The sequence below is a fragment of the Saimiri boliviensis genome, chromosome 1, assembly GCF_048565385.1.
Source record: "Saimiri boliviensis isolate mSaiBol1 chromosome 1, mSaiBol1.pri, whole genome shotgun sequence".
NCBI classification, from domain to species: domain Eukaryota; kingdom Metazoa; phylum Chordata; class Mammalia; order Primates; family Cebidae; genus Saimiri; species Saimiri boliviensis.
In genome coordinates, this window is record NC_133449.1 from 65,749,681 (window position 1) to 65,765,835 (window position 16,155).

Sequence of the window (16,155 nt, forward strand, 5' to 3'; positions counted from 1 at the left end):
TATATATTCTACTACTGTTGGATAGAATATTCTTATATATTTGGTAGGTTCATTTAGTCTATAGTGTCACTCAAGTCTGATGTTTTCTTATTGCTTTTCTTTCTGGATGATGTGGTATTGAAGTCCCCTGTCGTATTGCTGTATTTCTCCTTTCTGTTCTGTTAATATTTGCTTCATATATTAAGTGTTCCAATGTTAGGTGCATATATGCTTAAAACTATTATATCCTCTTGATGAATTGATTGCTTTATCATTATGTAGTCACCTTCTTTGTCTTTTTTGACAGATTTTTCCCAAAAAGTGTGTATTTTGTCTAACATAAGACAAGACTTTTAATTATCATTAGCATGGAATGTCTTTCCTCATCCGTTCACTTTGTTTATTGCATCCTTAAGGCTAACATGAATCTAGTGTAATAATTTATTGTATGTTCTGGATACATACAGAACAAGTCCTTTGTCAGACATGATTTGTAGATATTATTATTTTTAAAATTGTGGTAAGAACACATACATGAAATTTACTCTCTTAATTTTTTAGGTGTACAGTACTGAATTGTTAATGATAGGCACAATGTCCTACAACCCCCTGTCTTTCTTGAAATCAGAGATCTATTTAAAATAGATAGTGAGTTTCATATTTAAAATATAAACAGGCAAATAATAGTTTACATCATACAGTCATACCGAGATGATTAACAGTACTTATTTTTTATGATTACATGTCCATACAAGAACACTTACACAAGTATACTCAGATGAATCTCCAAGGAGCTTTTCCCTTCTACCTCCTACTCCTTCTCCTTTTCTCTCTCCTTAACATTGTTCTCCCTTTGTTCTTACTTCCTGATGTTCTGGCCATCCTTTCTCTGACCAGTAGGATCTGAATTGGATTCCCTATGGAGTACATCAACTCCTTTCTGTAATTAGCTTAGTGGAACCACAGTGATGTGATGCAAGAGGCTTGGCTTCCCCAGAGCCACATCTCATAGTCTGGCACACCCTTCATCTGTTGCTCCAGGGAGGCAGATACCAGGAAACCATTATGTTAATACAGCAACAACAGCTCTTATTTTTTCATTCCCACAAAAAAATACATGTGACCTAACATGATCTTAAGTTATAAACAAGTACCCAGTATACTTAAGTATAGCTTACCCAGTATATATATCCAGTATAGCTTACCCTGTATATGTACCAAGTAAAGCTTAAGCTTTATGGTACTTAGTTTTCCTACTTACCTGGCATTTTGGCCAAAACCAAATCCCTAATACAGTCAGCAAGAGGAGGTGATACTATCTTGTCCATTTTCTGAACGGGAAGTTTACTGGGAACAATAGTATATTGATGTGATCTCGGTTCCGAGATTGTTAACATTTTGCAGATTGTCTTCTCACCTTCCTCTCTTATTTTTTCTCCCAAAATTGCTATTTTATATAGTTGCCAGACATTGCACTAGTTTTGCTTTTCTGAAATACGTTTTACCTTGTTGCTCATCTTCCTTTGAAAACTGTTCTTGTTCTATGACATTTTCCAAAGATTTAGAAAATTTAGTTTTATGTTTTCTTCTCACAGTCTTCTTTTGATAAACTCCCAAATGTCCTATCTACATATACAGATTATAGACTAATGCAGTTGTTTTGACTTCTCAAAGTCCCTTCTAACTCTCACTCTACCATTGTATTCAAATTTAATATTCTACTGCTCTTTTATATATGTTGCTTTCTTCAACCAAGTGTAAATGTACCAAATTAAAGTTAAAATTTTTTTTCTTTCCCCTTTGACTAAGTGACAGAGTTTGCTAATTTTAAGATCAACCTTCAAGAAATCCAGGAAGCATTTTGAAATTGGTGGAATCCTTCCTTTTTCCCCTTTGATAACTTCATTATAATGTGAAAATTATTAGAAATGTAAAATTATAGCATATTTTTGAAAAATTAATATTGTTTTTAAAATGATTACATCTCATAGATGTTTGTGTGTATGAGAATGTGAAGAGTTAGATATTTGGCAAGTAAAGTATATTAGTGATTTTCTTTCTTCTCTTGTACATTTACTGACAATATGCCTTCTTTCCTGTAACTTTGTATACCTCCTTTAAATTTTTTTAAGTGAAAATGTTTCTTCTTAAATTTCAAATGAATTGGCAGTTTCTTCACTAAAATATTTTGTACATTTGCAAATGGTATCTTGGAGCCAGGTCCTGACACCTGTTTTGACTCTGTGGGTTTTTACCATGCATGATTGGACAGGGGCAGGGCAGAACTGCTGGGAAGAGCCAAGCTTTCTAGAGAATGGGTTGATACCTGTCAGAGGCTCTCCTATCCTGGACACGTTTCCAAAGAAGAAGCCACCTTGCTAGTCTCACTGAACTTTGATTCAATCTTTCAGCAATAAGAGTTGGTCAAAGGTAGGATTTGGTTCTGCGTTGAATGGAGCAAGTACCTTGATTTCCTTGCTGATGCTTCAGAATCTCTGATGCTGGCTTGGATCACTTAGATAATGAAAACCTACTACAAATTCTGGATTGCAAAGATAAGTCCAGAAAGGGAATTTCCATTATGACTCATGTATCCATTGGTTCCACTTGGCCAAAATTGCATGTATTTACCCCTTTCTATGATGTCAAAGAAGGACAATTTTAATTAGCAATTCTGAGAGAGGCTTCTTGTGTGTACATATAATCAATTTGTGGATGCATCAGCATATTACGAAAGACTGGGAGCCTCTTGCCCCTCTCTCATGTGGTAGTTTTTCTCTTCTCTTTCTATCAAACAGCATCTGAAAATTTGGGTTGACAGACCAATCCTAGTTGCCAATAATACTAAATCTTGAACAAATTATATCTCTTGTTTCTAGGGAAGGTACTGCAATATGAGCTCCACTACATAATGTGTATGTATATGTGTATGTTCTTCCATTTCCTTCTCTCAGGTTATAAAAGTAGTCTGTATTTATTTTTAAAGTTTATAAAATGTAAAGAAGAAAAAACCCACCCTCATAACCTTCCTCTCTGTAGCAACCTTGGGTAACATGATGAAGTGAGTGCTTACTATCATGTTTTCTGTGCATATTATATTTTACATAGTTGTTGAGATTAGACTACATACAAATTCCCCTGTATTTTAAAAAATATTCACAATTTCTAATACTATTAACATTTTAAAATATATTTTAAATTTAATTAAGTTTCTGAGGGCATATTGAGTCACAAAGTTACAAAATATCTATTTTATACATTTACTAAATTTTTAAAACAATTTTTATTAAAAAGTAATGAAAATTACTATGCTGTAGCTAAAACACTAGCAATTAATAATATCAGTTTCCTTTAAATGAAGTAATTAAATATGCACCTATAAATAAATTTGTAATGCCAGCTCACTAACTCATCACTGAAAAATAGCTGAATTTTTTCCTCATGTTTTGTCCTTAATATAGAAGAGTGTTTCTTAACCTATTTTGCACAACCAACCCTCTGAGAATTCAGTGAAAGCTATGAACCTTCTTTGCAGAGAAATGGATATTTACACAAAAAAACTAATTATAACGATAATCAATTATGATACGCTAGGTACTCTGCCAACTGCTTACATGTGTTATTCTGTTTAATCCTCATAGCAGCACTGTAAGGAATGCTCTGTTATCCTCATTTTTTAGATAAAGATGTTGATGTATGAAGAGGTTAAGTAAATTATGTAAGACCATAGAGCTACTAAGTAGAAAACTGGGGCTCAAATTCTGATTTTTTATTGCTCCAAAGCCTATCCTCTTAATCAATATACATATAATTTTAGGGAGCTCATGACTTCCTAAAGCCTGCTTATTGATACTCAGATTAAGGACCCCTTACCTATTACAATCCAGAGATTTTCATTGGCAGTGAAGAGTACATGTGGCTAATGAATCTTGCTATTTGTGTAACTTACTCAATTAAAACACAATATTGGTTGAACGTCTACTATTTTGAATGCATGTTAGGTTTTGTGAAATGGTCTTTATTTCTAAGGAGTTTGCTATCTATGTGGGAACAGAAGAATTATACACATAAAGCAATGAGAAAAATACAAAAGTGAAGTTGAATATATAGTCATTAGACATTTCCATGAGCTATAAGTGAAAATTAATGTCTTCACTTTGTCATACCTGATGCAACTGTCATTCTTTGATTTATAAAAGGGGCAATCAAACCTAAAAGGCCACCATATCCTTTGGGAACCTGGAAGATTCAGTGTGTCATAAAAATGAGGTCTATAAAATGACTCTAAGAACTAAATATGTATCACATCCAGATTCCTAATTTGTTTCATTAGCCCCAGGGAGCATGCCCAATAAGGAGATTCAAGAATGTGTAGCCAGCTCCCAAACATCCAGACAGGTGGTTCTGTCGAGTTGGACTTATATAGGATGGCAGAACATCTTGAGAGTTGCTGCCATTTTGCCTCAAGTAGGGTTTGTACTTCTTACAGAGAAGACTTCAGATGCTTCAGCTGATACAGGCAGGATAGACTTGAGTTATGTAATACCAATAGTGATAATCTATCAACCTTGGAAGAAACCATCAAGTATAGGAAGCTAATTTTAGCTGACCACCTAACAATTCAGGCAGTCAAAAAGAATAGCTGTGGCTGTACTGCAAAGAATTGCTATTAACAAGAGCAATTGTACATTTAACTTGAATAGCACTCATAAATGAGGTTATCACAGATTGGCTATTGCAGATATAAGCAAGAGATTATATCAAGTTTTTTATTAACATGGCCTTTGTAAAATATTCATACAGTTTTAGAATTTTACTTTTTTTTTTGAGACTGAGTTTCGCTCTTGTTGCCCAGGCAGGAGTGCAATGGCACAATCTCGGCTCAGCACAACCTCCGCCTCCCATGTACAAGCAATTCTCCTGTATCAGCCACCCAAGTAGCTCGGATTACAGGCGTGCACCACCATTGCCAGCTGATTTTTTTGTATTTAGTAGAGACGGGTTTCACCATGTTAGTCAGGCTGGTTGAGAACTCCTGACCTCAGGTGATCCACCCACCTCTGCCTCCCAAAGTGGTGGTATTACAGGTGTGAGCCACTACACCCAGCCAGAATTTGACTCTTAAAAGTTTTATCATGTGGGCAATATATGATAGAATTAATTTATATATGGCATTTGAATTTTCTTCTCAAAGCAAATAGAAACTTTAGTACTGCTAAAATCTTGCCTAGTTTATCTCTTTCCATTTATGAGGCATTTTAATTTTAAATGTCTACAATAAGAATTGTATATATTGTTGTTTAATACATCTGTGCTGTATTTTAATTAGTTTAATATACTGATTTAAATTTCATTTTGTATAATGTTCTCATAATTTCTGGAAACTAAGTTGCTAGCATTATTTTTAAAAGCAGGGCAAGGGTTTTATGAAATGCTGTTATGTCTGAGAAGCCCCCAAATGGAAACTATTTTTGAAGAACAGAAGTTCCTACCCGTGTTCACAAATTATCATTTGGATCTATCCAGCCACTAGTTGTTGGAAGTAATTTTCTAGACATATATGCAAATATCTTGATAGATTTTATTGATTGATTCCAAAAGAATATGATACCAATCCTGTATAGTTTCTTAAATTCAGTCCTGCTAGAAATGTAATTTGAAGGAAAACATTCCTTTTTATATTTGCTTTGAACAGACACTTGAGTTGCTTTTGAGGTAAATAGCAGATTGGATATGGGCTTGATAGAGAGAACTGCCCAACTTTTGCATTTGTTGTCTCTGTGTGTGTGTGTGTGTGTGTGTGTGTGTGCATGCGCACGCGCGCTTGTGCACATGCATGTGTGTAGGGAACTTAAGACCTTTTGATTTCATAATAAGCAGGGCTCAGGGACAATAAAATTTGACATTCTTAACTGTTACTAGTTTTTGTCCCCGTATCCCTGTACAGCCATCTTCTTTTTAACGACATAGAAGCCAGAGTCATAAACGGAGCATGTACCCAAGGCACCACTGTAAACTGCAAATAGTATTCATGAAGTCTCTTCAGGCTAAGATTAAATTGGGGTAGAAGAAGGAGAAGAAAGAAGTTTTGAGAGTGGAATGGAAGTAGAAGTCAAGGACAAAGAATACGCTAGAAGGACAGACATGTGCAAATGTTCCCTAACTTTTGCAGTGAGATTTATTCAGATGGGCCTTTTCATATCTGTAAATATTCCTTTGCTCAAAAGCCAAGCCGTGTCTGTGTGTATGTGTGCGCGTTGGCAATAATGCAGTCATAAGATAATACAAATAATCAGTGAGGGAATAATTAATGATGTGGTAGGGAATATTTTTTGATAAATGCTTGGGGAATGAGGTGACAAGCGTGAAATTAGAAAATTCCTTCAGCGATCTAAAATATAAATAGCTTTCGGAACTGAAAAGAGTTTCACAGCTGAAGATTTTATTGTGTTGGGAGGAAAAACTTTTTTCTCTCCCCCACTCCCTCCTCCTTTGCAAGTTGTTTGTCCATTCACAAAACAAATACTCTGAAGCCCAGCGCAGCTCATGGGAATAAATTTCAGGTCGAATTAGTACAGTTTCCTTGCTGTCAGGATGCTGGAATTAATGGCGTTTTGATGACACGAATTTTGAAGGGCAAACAAAGAAGCTGAAGGGAGAGAGACATGACTCCTTAGAAGCTTGGTCCTCCTCTCACCCAGCTTCTCTTGTCTTCCCTGTCATCCGTCTGCCAATCTCCCTGTCCATGGTTAGTTAAAGGCGCTTTTTATCCTCTTTTCTTTCCCACAGAGTTTGCCAGATCCGGCCCGGTGCCTGGGTTCCAGGAGGACACGCTGCAGTTGGCCTTCATCGACTTGAGACAAGTAAGTCTTTGTGTTTTTGTTTTTTGTTTTTCTTTTAAGATGTGTGACTGAAGACCATCAGGTCTTAAGGAAAAGGGGAAGGGAGGGGGATTGGCGTTGGTGATTCACATTGGAGACCTAAGGGCTTTCCCTGTATTTGAGGCCACCTCTTTTATTTAGCTATCTGGGATCCTTAGCTATGGCGGAGTTAAAGGTTTTGTGGGTAGAAGGGAAGGCAGGGGGTGGGAGGAGGGACCCAGAGTAGAGGGACTCAAGTGACCCTCAAGTGATGCGACCCATTGTGCTGTTGTTGGCTTTTGCAGACATAGCAAAAAGATAACTCAGCAAACCAATGCTAAGCAGGTGCACTGATGCAGAGACTGCCTGCTTGGAGAACTTTTGTTTGTAGATAATGTGGCCAGCAGCGTTTAAGAAAAATGAAATATTTTATATTCTGGATTGTTGGTTTGGTTTGTTGACTTTTTCCTATTGCCTTATGTCTTCCCACCTCCTCCTTTGTAGAATGTGGTCAGCCATGAGTAACTAAGTGGTCATTTTGAAGGTGATTAAAGGCCTGGACCAGTCATGCTAATCCTATTAAAGTAATGTGATGAAAGCTGATACTTGGGCATACCTGAGCTTTGGCAAGCCCGTTAGATAGAACCAGTCATTCTCTAGGACTGCTTCTTGCAGATTGAACTGGGTGGGTTGGTAGGCCTTGGTGGTTTGGATATGGGGAACAGGGTGGGCGGGGGCCTAGTGAGGGAGAGAGTTAACTGGGCTCTGTCATCTCTTCACTCTTAAGATGGATGGGGTTGGATAGAAAGTGTGAATGAAGTAAGAATCAATGACTGATGCTTCTTTCCTATTAAAACAATCTTTTTTTTTTGTCTGTTTAAAAAAGGGGGCTGGCTTTGTTTCTCCTGCCATAATGATGCAGTGCCTCTTGTTTTCAGAGCTGACATAGTTTGCATTCTGAAAACTTTTAGATGCCCAGGGTATTTCTTAAAGCTGCAGGACCCCATGTATCGGTAGTTTCCTTACCACTGTGACTCGATTCATGCTGGAACAGCTTTTAACCCATAATGGATGGCCTGAGCTACCCCTGAATCCTTGTAGATGGGTGGTGTAATCTGTCATCTGATGACAATTCTGGAAAGCACTGTTAAGCAGAAAACAGAAAATTGTGTGTCTATAGACCTGCCAAAGTTTGAGGATTCAGGCTGTGTCCCAGAGACGTGTGTCAACTTAATATTTGGGGGCCAAGGTGGGGGTTCTCTTACACATAAAGGATTTGCCAGCGTGATCACAAATGGAGCTATCTCTTCCCACATTTAAGACCTTCCACCTGTAGATTTAGCAGCTCAACTGAGACATTCAGGTTTTAACCCCTTGACTGATGTAAGATTGAAAGATAAGGATTTTGGTTTAGGGTTTTGTGGAGTGATATCGGTTGGATTCCCTCCCGCCCTCCTGTTTCTTCTCAGAAACTTCTAACCCAATTGGCTTTTCTTGGAAAGCAGAAATTGAATTTCATTGGAGAAACACATCCAAGGAAAAATGTTTCCGCTCTCACTATTCAAGAGAAGGAAGCGTGGTTATTCTCTCTAGTTTGTGGTTTTGGTCCCTATGGAAAGGAACTAGTGTTCACAGAAAATGTTAACTAAGGGAGTAAGTTAGAAAGCACAGCCAAAATAAGGTGGATCAGAGCCGGGAACGAATGTGCAAGTACTTGTAAGCTCTCGGCGAGCACTGTTGTTTATGCTTAAGTTCCTATTTTCTATTAAATTTCTCTTCCCAGAGTTACTTTTATAATGTTTTAATGGTAGAAACCCAAAATTCAAAATTTTACTGGTAATGAAAGAGTATGCCTCTTTCTATTCAGTCTGTCACCTAATTTCTACTTATACCTGTCTCTACCGAAGCAGCTTAAAGGGATAATTTTTCTAACCTAGAGTTTGAAAATTTTCTTTAGTTCTTGGTCTAGCTCATTATTAGTAGGCCTCAGGTAGGTTGAGTCATTGTGGAAAAAAAAATGATTCCTCCTATGCTGAAAATATTTATCTCTTTGCAGTTTATCTACTTCATTCTCAGAGCTTATTTAGAGTGAGCATCTTTTTAAAAGGAGACTTTTGAACTATAGAGATGTTTAAACTCTAAATAGAAAACCTGGGACTATGTTTTCCTAAACATTTAGGCTTCTGAAATAGAATTCTTGAATTTTGGGATTGGAGGCTAATCTTAAAAATTATGTAACACAGCATTAAGCTTTGTACTTCAACCCCTTTACAGCACCCCAGACTTTGATTGAATATCTTGCTTGAGGAGGATCCAGCAAGTTCTGCTTTAGGACAATATGATTATTAGAAAGATATTTCTTAAGTTGGCTAAAATCTATCTCACTTAACCTTAATTCTTTAAATCTTTATATTTTTTTTTGGGCATCCTCAATGAAAGGAATAGGCTTTCTAGTCGTCATTTATTGAGCTTCCTATTTGCTAGTATTTGAGTATTTTTCACATGTTGCGTTGTTACCTGTTTCTCATCTAGTCCTTACAGGGTTGATTTTATGGACCAGAACTGGAGACTACTCTCACTGGTCTGTGTTTTTCTTTCAGATATACTATTAAGAACATAGATTTTTGTTTTCATTATATAATGAGCTATCTAAACCTGTAACTGACCTCCTGAGTCAGTTATCTAGCTTAACTGATTTAATCATTATACCCTTAATAAGTCAAAGATAAAAATATTAAATAGAAATGGCATAAGTTAAAGGAAGAAGCCAAAGTTAAGGCAAATTATAGGGTATACACTCATGTACGAAGGGGATCTGCTCTAGTGCAGTACAGCGAGAATATTCTTTTACCATCATTGAGTGTGTTTGCCTCGCTGTTTTATATGTGTATTCTAAGCATGCTTTCATAGTCTCTTGCTTTAGAGAGTTCAGACAGTATCAACTGAATGAATAATTTTAAAATATTCAAAACATGGAATATTTGATGAAATCATCTTTGTATGGACTATAATAACAGTGTCATTTAAAGGCTATAGAATTTCATTAGGAAGCAAATTAGATGCAGATAGCAAAACTATTCATCCCTTTTCACTTGTCCTATTCTCACTTTTCTACTTCTTAAGAAAAAGAGAGAAATAACATTTTGAATATATAAGCTTTCATGATATTTTACATTCGTGTGGCACTTCATAGTTAAAGTACAAATAAGTTAAACCTCATTTGTCAGATTTCTGAGTTTGGAAAACCTCCTGTTAATAATAGTGTGAATTAGTATAAATCAAAATCCCCTTTGCTAGCATTTTGTGTTTTCTATCTTTATGAGTTCATAGAAGTAGGATTACAGTATGACTTCCCATGCAAAAATCAAATACATGTGTGTATTTCCATCAAAATTCAAATTTGGGTTAATGCTGAATTTGAAGAAGGACATCTCAAAGGCTCATTTAATTAGCTATCTTAAAGTGGTATGTACATACCAAGTGCTGACTTTTAATGGTTCATAACTGAGAATTATAATATAGGACCAATATATACTATGTAGAATCGACCAATATAGTAGATTCTCAGTACTTACTTTATTCTTTTAACAGTGGCATGGTTTATCTTTTTATTCCATGGTTAAGCATTAAGTAGATAATGCTGTTGTACACTAGACTCTGATTTTCATTTCAGTTTATTTTATCAAACTCTTAAGTGCCTGCTGTTTACAAATCACAACCTAAGTGTTGTGGGAATACACAAATAAGTATAGTGTAATCTCTGCCCTCTGAGAGCAAAGGAATGACCAGCAAATACTTGATTCTAATGTAAGACACAAAGTACTACATTGAAGGATGAAGCCATTATGTATGTTTACTTCAGTGACTTTTGTTTACTTCAGTTATTTCAGTGACTTTTGCTACATAATAAATTACCCCACAACATGTTGGCTTAAAACAAGAACCACTTATGAAGCTCAGCTTTCTACAGATTAGCAATTTATGGTAGATTCAGTTGGGCTTACTCATACTTTGAGGTCTGCTGCTAGATTGGCTAGGGACTGGTTGGTCTAGGATGCCTCAGCTAAGGCTACTCTTTTCTACTCCCTGTGATCTCTCACCTATGAAAAACCTAGTCTAGACTTAGTCACATGGCATCTTGGCAGAGTTCCAAGAAAGTAACAGGAAGCGTGCAAACTCCTTGAGGCTACACTTAGAGCTAGCAAACCATCACTTCTACCATATTCTTGTGGCTACAGCTAGTCACAAGGCCAGTCCAAATTCAAGAAACCGGGACATAAACTCCAATTTACACTCTAGTTGAGCTATAAGACATATACAAACAATGCAAATGAAGAGCAAGATTGTACCTGTAAGTGAAGAAAGAGGCCATGAAGTAGAGAGGCCTATGTGTGCTGAGTATCTATAAAATATCTCATGGAAAAGGTGAAGAGTCACACTGAAAGTCAAGCACGGTAAAGGGAAGAAAATATTTAAACATAGAAAATAGCAGATTTAAGTTTTGTTAAAAAAACATGGTGTTTTTGTATGTCAGTTTAGTTAGCATCTAGATTGTCTTTTCTCTTTTAAGTATTAGGCTGATCTCTTGAAACCCCCGTTTCTTGTTACATTATTTTTTGTTGTTTGGCCTCCTCATATACCTCTTCTTTTATGTCCTATGTATTCTTTTCCTCATTAAATGGTACTATTTGCAGGCTACCCGGAAACATTTCACATTTCTGTTATTCACATTCATTGTAAGAGCTTCTTGACTTCCTTGGATAATTGTTTGCATTATTTATTTAATCTATGATAGTTCACCTTCCATGTTTGACCAAAGGTTTGAGGGTGTTCCTTTTCTTAGCAACATCCCATTATTTTCTGTCCCTTGACCCCAGCGGTTACTTACTTCTGATATATACTTAAGTTTTTATAAAACTGAATGAATTGGGTTGTAACATTGCATCAGATCTCGTGAATGGAGCTTGTTGGCAACGACTCTTATACAGCAAGCCATCCCAAGATATCTAGGGCTTTTTTTAGATTGAGCTGTTGATATTCCCTCTAGGCCAGTTATTCCCCAATTTCTAACCTACAATCTAAAGTAAACACAGTGCATTTCCATTGCCGACACTTAACCTGCCTTGAAAACAACTATAGGACCTAAGAGAAATAGTTGCATATTTCTTTTGAGATGTTGAGCAAATTCTGCTGCTTTTCCTTTTAAAGGTATAGAGGTAAAACCAGTACCTTCAGTGAGTTAACACCCGTTAGGAAAACTTGAGAACAACTCAAGAACTCAACTTTATAGAACTGCCCCTCCTACTTCTCATCCTGTCATGATCCTCTTCAATAAAATTTTGGTTTTTAAATCAAATTGCCCAAATCTAATTAATATTATGTGTTCCTAGAAGGAACATTCCTCCTTTGCTTGACTGCGTAGCTCCTACAAAAAAAAAATCTTAACTTTAATAATCATTTATATTTTAGCCACAGTAGAAACCTCGTTTATATCAAAAGCTGATTTTTGTTTTCTGATACAGCAACACACCAAAAAGGCATGTAGTCCACAGGATTTATTTTTTAATGTTTTACCATAACCAATCTAAACTACCCCCTAACTAGGAGGCTTCATAAGAGATGGGGCTGGGGTGGGGCAGGCCCACATCTCTAAAGGCCAGAGATAGCAGTCTTCTCTTTTTTATTATAACCAGTAAACTATTAACAGGAAGCCATCTCCCACATGTATTTAATTTTGGTCTGAACCTGCTGGAATGTACCTTAGGTTTTGGGAGGTGAACTATAGTTTTCCCAAATGTTTACTGAGCAGTTGCCAAGGTGTTCTGATGAAGAGAAGTGTGGGGATAGGTAGTAGGGGCAAGATTTTATGAAAAGGTATTCTTGGTAGAGAAAATATAGTTGTTTGCAGACCTTCTAGTTGGAAAATGTATGGACCAGCAATGTTGTCAGTAGAAATACTCTCCAAATGCTCAGTTGAAATATTCTGTTGACCTTCAGATTGCGTATGATCTTGAATAATGGCCTATAAAACTTGGGGTCATCTATACCATAGTCAGAAATCAAATAATTTGATAACTCATGAAATTAGAAGATGTCATTACTATGACTGTTGCAGATAATAGGATTAGAAGGAATGAGTTAAGCCATAAAGTACATTATCTTGGAAGAGATTATCTGTACCACTGGTAAAGTAGCATGTATACATGAGGAGGGCAGAAGAGAATTGAAATCTAGGGTCATCATATCCCAAAGGCATTTGGTGGTTAGAAGAGGATATAGTAATACCAGACCACCTGCACAGATCTCTTTGCAGATACAGAGCCACTAAAAGTCCTGCAGACTATATTTCAAATCTTGACAGAGCCATAGCAAGCACTTGGATATAGATATAGACCTCCATAATCAGGAAGTGTTCATTCATTTCTTCAACACTGTGCCTAGCACAGTGGTAGATACAATGCAGTGAATAAAACAGGCCCTCACCTTTATGACACTTGCATTCTTATATAAATTCTCTTCTTCCCATTGTCTCTTCAGGTGGCCTGGTGCTCCAAGAAATGTCACTTTATCTAGATTTTTACTTTTGGTATTGATGCTATACTTCAGTTGTGGAAACAGCTTTAGAGTTTTCTGGCAAGATCTCTAGGGCAAGGCCAACTCTGCTGTACACAGATACACAGACTTTCGGAAAAGACATTTTAGGTGTGATTTAACAGCCTGACATAAATAAGATAGTCACCTTCAAAAGGTGGTCCTTTGGTTTTGGAAGCAGAGTTTTCTGGTCGTTTTGCTAAAATTGTTTTGCCGAAGTTGTTTTGACAGATGCCTGTAACCTTCAAGGTGTTACCTCCAACATCAAAGGAAGCTCTGATGGGAAATAATTCCTATTCCTAAGTATGGGCAGGGGAGAGGTAACAGCTTCTGGGCATGATTCTGTGAAAAATAGAAGAAGGAACGCTATGAGAATAGGATTCATGGAGCCAGACCTTTGACTTTTTATCAAAGGCTGGATCAGCATGTGCAAGGATAGGGCACAGGTGAATAAAGTTTTCAGCTTCGGGAATGCTTTAGCAGTTTCTCGAAACCAGATCTGTCTCCTTATCTTGCTTGGGACATTAGTAACTAGAGCCATCAGAGGAAATCAGTAGGAGGAATTGCCAGTAATATGTAACAAATTGCTGAATGTCCTTGGTTGAATGGAGGAGAGTCTGCTCTAGAACTGCCAAGACTTTGCCTCACTTCATACCGGCTTCTTAACTGGGGAGGAAATGAGTTTGGAAATTCTACCTCAGGGCATATTTTTGATTTAACGCAGAGTTCATATTTTGTAGACCAGGATCTCATGAAATAATATCCAAACAGAGCATAACTCTTTGGTATAGAAAATTGTGTAAGATGTCATTTAAGTGCCAGGAAAAGACCAACATTTAATATGGCATGATAGCATGTTTGGAAGGCCATTTCCTATTCGTTATCCTCTTACTATGAAAATCATTTTAGTACCTCAGGGGTCTAACTTTCTAAAAGTCCTCATGGATTTGTTTCAGAATATTGGGAATCAGAGGAGAGGGAATATTAGTAGTCGATGATAACCACATTAAGACAATGGTAGTCTTTATAAGAGGTAGACTCTTTTTAATTTTTATTTTAATGGGGAAGGGGTCCTGGAAGGGAAGGTGAAAGGGATGATGAACTCTACTGTGGTTTTCCTCAGGGAGCAGGCATACCCACTTAGTAGTAATGTAAGCCCCAAACAGTTGGTTCTTTGCACAGTTGTATGTAGTGGAAAGGTAACTTCTGGACCTCTTTGAGGGTTCTTCCCTGGAGAGTTTGTGTGTCTGGAAATGCTAGTTCATGAATGACACGAACTGTGGGCCTCGTCAAAATAAACTGTTGTAAATGGCAGATATGTGAAGACAAGGAGCAGTTGAAAGTCCTTCGGTCTGGGGCAGTTCTGACAACCTTTTGGGTAGCAAGAGATAAAATCCTAGGCTTTTAACGTATTTCCTCATGAAAAATTAATGAGGTTTGGCCTTCTGATTCATGGGCCTCCCAGGCTGAGTTTCCATTGTTGCTTTCATCCCATATTGCCGCTGTCTAACCTAACACTGGGCTGTCCAGAACTTTCTACTTCATCCTGAGGGCCGGGCCCTACTACTTAGAGGTTACACCACAGTATATTATGTTGGTACAAAAGTAATGGTAAAAACTGCAATTACTTTTGCATCAATCTAATGGAACACCCTTTCCATTAGGTGTTAGAAGGACGTTTTTCAGAACTGTCAGTCTAATCGATAACAACTCTCCTACTCCTGTGCTTCAGTAGAACAACGACTGTAACTTTTGATGTGGACATGGTGCCAGCATCACTCTAGATAGCCTCACAGCAAAGTCAATCAATTCAGAGGCATTGGTTTCATTTCATTTCAGCTCTTGAGTGAAGAGCTAACAAGCATAACATAGTAAGCCACCTAGAAATTTCTACCTCAGTCCGTAGACAGTATTGTCGATCTTCTCATGCTGTATCATTAGGGACCTAGGTAACCTGTGAGACGTCTTGCTGCCTGGTTAGCCTGAGACATTGCACTACTTTCAGCTTCTCCCAGCAAATCAAGCCTGAGAGTTTCAGGAGGTTTCTCCCTAACCTCTACCATACAGCATGAATATGCACATCCACAAACATGGAATTTGTAAGTTTCCAAGACAATCACATCTTTATGAGAAGGGATAGGAGAGTCATTACCAACGAATTTCCCTGGGAGTCGCAGTGGTATCAGAGGCTGTTGTGGTGGTACGGGCTGAATGAAAACTGCGAGGTTCTGAACACGAATCTCATCTTCATTAACCGCACTGTGTAGCTTTCTGCTAGAGGACGTTCAGGCCAAGGAAAAGCCTTGGATCTCATTTCTAACTACTGCAGTCTACTGGTAGCCGCTGGAGGGCAGCAGAGAGTGACAACAAAGGTCCAGATTTAGGCAACTAGGACGTATTTCAGTGTATGAAGAAAGAAGCCCCCTTAGCTATGATAGAATTAACTACCTGGGAGCCACCATTACAAGCATGGACCCCTGGGGAACAAGGACCAAAGAGAGAATCCAGAACCCTCGTCTGAGGGTTAAAACACTTCCTTCTGGGGCAAGTTTAGAAACCAGAATGGGTAAAGGTATGAGGTAGACTGATTAGGAAAGGGGAACTGGGTAGCATCAGTGAAGATAGAAAACTGAAAGGACAGTCTAAAGTGTCAAGTCCCAAGAGGACAAGCGAAGATGGAACAGGAATCAGGTAGCTTCTGGACCTCTTTGAGGGTTCTTCCCTA

The 16,155-nt window shown here is 37.5% G+C and overlaps 1 protein-coding gene across 2 annotated transcripts in view; it reads left to right on the top strand.

The window, feature by feature from the left end:
* The window catches only part of EXOC6B (exocyst complex component 6B), a 676,956-nt gene that overhangs the window by 502,332 nt on the left and 158,469 nt on the right, over positions 1–16,155 (top strand). For both annotated transcript variants that reach the window (XM_003922614.4, XM_010333467.3), the window contains one exon: positions 6,769–6,842. In XM_003922614.4, coding sequence (XP_003922663.1) covers positions 6,769–6,842 — 74 coding nt within the window. The remainder of the gene's footprint in view (positions 1–6,768; positions 6,843–16,155) is intronic.